Below are 7335 nucleotides of genomic sequence, written 5' to 3'. Positions count from 1 at the left end.
AATTAAACTGTTGTACTTGAAGCATACCATTTATATACTCAAAATATACTATGCCCGCTTACTTACAATGCACTTGAATTGCGCTATTCTTATACTAGCAATAAATACTGCTACAGTAATTATAGTACACTACTCCTTTACTTACAATTTACTTGAATGCAGAGTACTCATATACAGCAAATTAACATCTTAATACTAGTCCACAAGTCTGATTGTTTACCTTTTAAGATATTCAAATGCAGACATTGAACCTTCATACACAATTACCATTTAATTAATCTGTGTCAAAAATACAATAAATTTAGAACAACTTGAATTTTGAACAACTTTGACCTTGAACACTATAAAACAGAAAAATAGGGAGACCCGGGCACTCAGTTAAGAACGAGGAGGTTTTTATTTAACACAAAAAGTCAACATGTTTTGACCTACATGGTCTTCATCAGGACAGAGGGGGGTAAGACATCCCCGGGCATCAGATCAGGGGGCATAAAACTTAAAATAAATATCAAAAAATCAAAATAAAGTGCCCAGCCAGTGCAACATTTTTCGAAATGGCTCTATCTTTAGTTTTTCTTAGAGTTGTAGCTGATGTTGTTTATCTTCTTCCGGATTACCCTTCTGACCTCCTGGACGCTGGTGTTTGGGTATTTGGACCTAACATGCCCTGTTAAACACACACACACACACACACACACACACACACACACACACACACAAATTTGAGCCAGATTAACCAAAAATCCTTTCAAGAGAGCAATTAACTAATTGATGTGAAGCAAGCTGGGCTATAAATCACAACTGAAGAGCTCACCAATTATGACCTCAAGCTTCTTTTCATCCAGTGGTCGCTTTGACGCCACATCTTTGTGGGCGCCAGACTGCTTCCCGGTCGAGCTCGACTCTGAAAGAGTTTCTTTTCCAAAAACGAGGATGGCAAGGTCCCCGATGTAGGTGGCAGGAGTGCTTGTCCTAAGGGCACTTAACTTGTACTTGGGAACTCGAACCCCGGAGCCCGGAACAAGATCGACCTGCAAAACAATGTAAAAAATGTATAAAATTTACTACACACGTGCAGTATGTACATGTACTGTATGTCAAGTGGTGACGGAAAGGTTAGAGGTGGCGGAGGATTAGAGGTGGGGAAGGAGTGTGAAGTAACAAGTCTCCAATTTGTGCTTCTAGATTAGTACTGTACTTCTAAAAACATTAAAGGATAGGTGCGTACAGTTATGTGTGTTGAGCTGCAGTGTCTGTAATTATTAATTACATTTACAATTTTAAAGTTTAAAGTAAAATATTACAAACGTATTAGGTTGGCGTCGGCAGAATTATTCGTCACAAATTGCATGAACTTTTGTTTCACAAATAATGAAAATGCATAATTCTAGCTTTACATGTGCACTCTTTGTAGAATGTACTATGCTGATAGATATGCAATAGGTATCTCCTTACAGAACAGAGTCCATATTCTTGCAAACACAGTCGTCACAGACCTCTAAGGGTCAGCATCAGTGTCAGTGCAGTCATGACCTTAGACGCCGGTAGGGAAGGGCAACTATTAATCGCTCCGCTTATACCGTCATAGGACCATCCCTTAATGACTTGATAAGCAGACCTGTTTAATGCAAGGATTCCCTACCAAGGAGAATCCTATACACACAACACTAAAGGCAATCCTTTCGGTCAGTGGAGGCAGCTGCACTTTCAGAGCCCCTTTTTAGGAACGGACATTCAGTCTGTAAGAAGGAAGAGCTCTGTCTACAAAAGGTAAAACAATTACCCATCTTCTGCATGGTGCATTCTAAAAGAGTGCACATGAAAAGCTAATTTTTTTTTTTTTTTTTTAAATATTATTTGTGAAACATAAAAGTTCATGCAATTTGAATAATTTGGCCAAACTCCAGCCTCATACGTTTTTAATATTTACCAATTTATTTTAATTGTAAACAGCTACACTCTTTGTACAAACAATGCAACATTCAAAACCACTTTTCAAATTCATATTGCTCCCATGAAGACAATTTAAAATTGTTACCCTAATGAGGGGAATACTGTACATGTGATACTTACTGTCATCTCAGACTCTAGTCCTTCAGATGGTGGTCTTGGGGGAGTGTCCTGCAGTGCTCCTATGTCAGATGTTGCGGGCCTTGAGGCGGGCCGCATAGGAGTGCTGGAGAAATCAGAACACTTCATCAGTAACCCATTTCTCCAAATCAATTTGGGAGGATGGTGCAAACCGCGACATTGTGAGTCATCTCATTAGGAAATCTTAGCTTGGGGTCCCTCTTCATAATCTTGGACAGTGCCCGGTTAGCATTTTCGGGGTTTATAGAGGACAGACAGCATGGGGTCGTTTTGATCCCTTAGGTGGTCTCTCTACCGGACACCCTTTAGGATTTTGAAGAAGGACCCCAAAGCTACAAGAAACAGCAGGAAAAAAAAACTCTGACTAAACAAGGTTCACCCCCTCGGCTGCCAGACTACCAGCCCAACCAGCCTGTTATTGTTTCTTAAATTTTTTTGTGGTTTGATAGTAACTTTTCCTGCCATCATTTCTCCCATCAATACAATCAGTAGAAGCATGCTGCCTCACAATCCATACCTTGGGTGATGAAGCCCCTTGGATAAGAGGCGAAACGTCTTCCTAAGACTAATACAAGTCCAGTTGCCTATGATTCATTTTTGCCCAAAGAGAACGATGACCTGGATAAATGAGAATATCCATAGACATACCTTGGGTGATTTGTTGTGGAAGCAGTTCCATGCAAAACCTTCTTTAGCTGCCGCGCAACCCCGGAGAGCTCTGTTCAGACAGTGAAAATTGTAAATTATAAGACAAGGATGCAAAACCATGACTGTATGTATATTGATAGATTCTAGAGTAGGCCTACTCTAGAATCTATGAATATACAGGAGGGTAAAGTGATGAGGCTTCAGTTTCACCTGTAGCAGAGAGTATCATAATGGGAGATGGTCCAGTACAATAGAGAGCAATGTAACGCTAAAAGATGGCAGATATCCCAACCTCTTTCACAAACAGCTGGGGTGCTTTCAACTTCAGCAACACAGTGAACATTAAATTTACAAACTATTTTCCATAGAGCACAACAAACGTTTGCGGCTAACCTGAACACACCCTTGTGGTTCACTGGCTATGGAAAAGCATGACTGCCATTAAACGGCTCAGACGGCGATATAGAAAATCCTTGCCAGAGCTCGAACATTTTACACTGGTGGCACAGTTGCCACCAACCTTTTCAGTCAGTGGCAGTGGCACAAAATAAAATCTATGTAAAAAAGAAAACTATAATAAGATGCATGACCTTCTATGTGCTTTTAGCCTGATACCTTTAGTTTGAAAACTGCTCACAATGTTTCCTTTACACATACAAATGGTCGCTTTTGATTGGATTATCCAATATGAAAAAATACAGAAGTATCAGATCGGGAGTCGGCAGATCGGTAGATACTCAAAATCTGACATGGGACACCCCTAGCTGATTGGGCTGACTTGCATAAAATTACTCTGCCTATACCAAGCCAGTCTACCATGCTGGGAAAGCTGGAAAATGTATAATCGAAATATTACGGGTCACTGCATCCAGTAATTCCCCCTTCATGATCAAGTTCTCCTCCCGCAGCCTCTTGTTCTCCTCTTTAAGTTGTCTTATTTCGAGCATCGCTGTGCCCCAGGTCCGGAAGGTAGGGTGAGAGTCCAGGTCAGGCTCCAGGTCATCATCTGACATGGAGATGTCTTCCACGGGGAGGTCTTGCATCTCAGAATCCTCTTCCCTAATGGACTACACCATAATAACAATAACTAGAAAAAGGCCTACTGTGTCTGCAGATATTGAGCAAAACGTGTGGACCAATCAGAATTGAGGGTGGTTGTGGTTTCTGCTATGATGCATATTTGTTCCCCTGGAGGCAATGTACTATGCGTGCAAAAATATCATGACGGTAGGTCAAAAAGAGCCTGAAACATGTTTATTTAAAGTTCTCAATTGGGTGCTATAGTATCACCTGTGGCAGGGTTTCCTCTAGGATTTTTTGAAACTGTGGGGGGGGGACTTCAGCGTCGTTGAATATATATGATATATATGTATATATATCCTTTTAAAATTGTTTTAACATCTGGAAGAAAAAAAAAAATCATTCCGAAGGTGTGGCGGCTTTTATTTTGCCGTGGCGGTGCGCCACAATGAATTACATGTAGCGGAAACCCTGTGTGGATGGATCGAGTCCAAATCAAATCCTGGCACAACCATCTCCACTAGTCAGCATCTGCAGAAAATTCACATTCCAGTGACTACACAAAATTCTGCATGAGCCATGACTGTCAATATTTAAATAATTTACCTTCTTCGTCATTATTTCCTTCTTGAGTGCTTCCACCATATCATCAGCAGCCTTCTTTTTCATTTGCTCCGTGGTCTGCTGCATGGGGTGTTTAAACACCTTCAGCTGCTATAGAAAGACATTTGGATTGGATTATTTTGAAAGTGCCTTATCAATCACATAATCCAATATTATAAACCGGGTAGATGAAGATAGTAGATGAAGGTAGATGAAGATGATAGACCAAAGGGTCACTGTTTCAAATCCCCCCCCCCCCCCAAAAAAAAAAAAAAAAATTATGGGCTTTGGCCCATGGATCAATAATGCTTAAAAATGCCATGATAATTACTCATGGTTCGCTTTTTAGATTATGTTCATTATGTTAGATACAATTTCCCTACACTCTAAAAACTGCTGGGTTGTTACAGTAACCCAAATGCTGGGTTCAGGCAGCTGGATCATGGGTTGGGTGACTTTGACTCAACTTTGGGTTAAAAATGGTGACCCAACGCAATGGGTTGGAGATGCTTGCAGCCAGCCAGCCTTTTTTGAGCAGAGGACGACACGACTTGACCAAGCAGCACGCAGCAGCATTGCTCCGGGTCCGGGATGTAACTGAAAACGGTTAGATAGTGAAACTACAACTGTCAAAGTGAGCTAAAAAAAAAAAAAAAAAATCTACCAAACAAACAAACATTTTGTATGTCTATGCTGTGGATGCACAGCCCCCTAGGCTAGACTACTAGGTTTGATGGTTAAAGTGTTTATTATGTGAGCTAAACAAGCTACAAAGATTTCAGCTACCTCTGGCTCAATGGTTCAAGTTTTCATGATTTTAAAGTGGAAAAAATAATTAGACCATGAACGTTACTGAAAACTTTTTTTTTTTTTTTTTAAATTTGCAATGTACAATTGTTTGCCAAAAGAAAGTTTGGTATGAGGATCGTTAATGTGAAATGAGGGTGGCACGGTGGTGCAGTGGTTAGCACTGTGGCCTCACAGTGAGAAGGTCCTGGGTTCGATTCCCACCCAAGGTCCTTTGTGTGTGGAGTTTGCATGTTCTCCCCGTGTCTGCGTGGGTTTCCGCCGGGCACTCCAGTTTCCTCCCACCGTCCAAAGACATGCAGGTTAGGTGAATTGGAGAAGCTAAGTTGGTCCTAGGTATGTGTGTGTGAATGTGAAAAAAGTCATTTTAACCTAAATAATACCGATAACCCAGAATTTGGGTTGTATTTTTCAACCCACTTTTTGGTAAGTTTAACCCATCAATATAGTCATTTCTACCCATTTTTTGGGTAGAAAACATAACCCAACATACTGGGTCAGACCAATAACCCAACTGTGCTGTGTTATAACAACCCAGTGCTGGGTCGGCCCCTTTTTGACCCAGCACTGGGTTACCAAAATAACCCAAATTGAGTTGTTTTTAACCCAGCAGTTTTTACAGTGTATATCACCTTTTTTTCCGCTGGTCTGTCCTCCTGGTCAGCCAACTTGTTGGGGGGGGTTATTTTTCTTTTACGGGTTGCCCATATATCTGCGCCGGTTTGGCACCAGTCTTCCCTCTTTTTACAAAGGTCACTGTAGTCATCTGGATGGAAGAAAAGAGTTATTAAATCCAAATGCAGCATGCAGATCCGACTAACCAGTCATCAAGCGGACTCTTTCAATGATGTGGCCCAGTCTGAACAGAGCCAGATCCGATTTGGACACTTGCTAAAAACAGTGTGGACAGTCAGCCCTAAAAATCGGATTTGAGAAGGACTCTGATTTGAATCAGATTCGCCTGCAGTCTGAACGCGGCCCAAGAGACTCAGGAGGCATTCACTCTCAGTGTGGGCAGAGAGGGCAGTGGAGCTGATGGAGACGCTGGACGTGGAAAGTAACACCATAGAACTAAGACTTGCTTCAAAAAAGAAGAAGGACCCAATAGACGGATTTCTTGTGTAACGTTACAAACAATTGGACCTGCACGTGCGGCCAGGGGGCAAAAGGCTGCTTCGAAGTGAACTGAATGTGGCGCCACCTTGTTTGTAAGTTCTCCCTGACTCAATTGCAATAAATGTCATTTCATTGAATAATCTCTTTGCCTCACAAATTTAAAAAAAAAAAAAAATTACTGAAATGTCCATGAATTTCACTCAAATTATTAATTGAACCGTTTGGATTTTAGAAGGCCTCAAAGTCAGAGTGTCCACAACCGTTCCCGACGGGCACAAGGGGGACGCGGGGCACGGGTGCGAGGGCCCGTCCAACGCTGCTTGCAGCTTTAATTCGACGTTGCCCCACTCTCGAGAAGAGCAGGGAGAACACAATGTATTAAAAAAAAACAAAACAAAAAAAAAACAACAACAAAATAAAAACACTTAGCTAGCTAAGCTTTTTAGCTAGCTAAAGCTTTTTCGTCACCCTAGTACGATAAGTTAAGTCAGATAATATTCGATATTCAGTTACTTACCACTGAACAGCAAGACCTTGGCAAGAAAATATTCTTCCTTCTTCTTCTTCTTTTTCCCCTTGCTGGTCCACTTAACATTTATCCACCCTTCATCATCCGTCAGATCAGGGCATTCTTTTATAGTTTCTGATGTGTCAACTTTACTCATATCCTCATCCTTGATGGATTTTACTGGTCCGACCTCCACAGTCTTGTCGACTTTGAAATAAAACAGCGCATACTCCATGACTGCTCACGTTTGAACTAGCTAACGTTAGTTGGCGCGTTTGCGAGAAGATAACCGTCTTCGTAGCAAAGGACTCTGGGATAAGTGGGGACGCGGCACGCCCTGCGCGCATGCGCAGTGCACAAGACCGGGCACGCAGCTCTCACCTAGCCACCATCTCGCCTAGCCGTAGATGTATCAGCCTAGCCTACTAGAGCAGTTTATTATGGCTCAAAAACGTGGAGGTTATCAGAAGTATTTGGAGAGCGAATCAGACGAGATTCCAAGGAGAACCAAGTACAGATGGAAAAGACAGGTAAGTTACGTA

General features: G+C 41.7%; 1 protein-coding gene across 1 annotated transcript; it reads right to left on the bottom strand.

The window, feature by feature from the left end:
• Window positions 1-428: 428 nt before the first annotated feature.
• On the bottom strand, window positions 429-6045 carry LOC115364078 (uncharacterized). Its single transcript, XM_030058493.1, has 7 exons — window positions 5802-6045; window positions 4366-4473; window positions 3596-3806; window positions 2740-2809; window positions 2074-2176; window positions 815-1031; window positions 429-667 (listed from the first exon to the last, which is right to left on the bottom strand). Exons 1-7 carry the CDS (start codon window positions 5973-5975, stop codon window positions 567-569), a joined length of 984 nt encoding a protein of 327 aa, XP_029914353.1. The 5' UTR covers window positions 5976-6045; the 3' UTR covers window positions 429-566.
• Window positions 6046-7335: the final 1290 nt, after the last annotated feature.

Source organism: Myripristis murdjan, chromosome 8 (assembly GCF_902150065.1).
Source record: "Myripristis murdjan chromosome 8, fMyrMur1.1, whole genome shotgun sequence".
Lineage (NCBI taxonomy): Eukaryota > Metazoa > Chordata > Actinopteri > Holocentriformes > Holocentridae > Myripristis > Myripristis murdjan.
The sequence above is the reverse complement of the archived record's forward strand: the minus strand, read 5'-3'. Positions and strand labels throughout refer to the sequence as shown.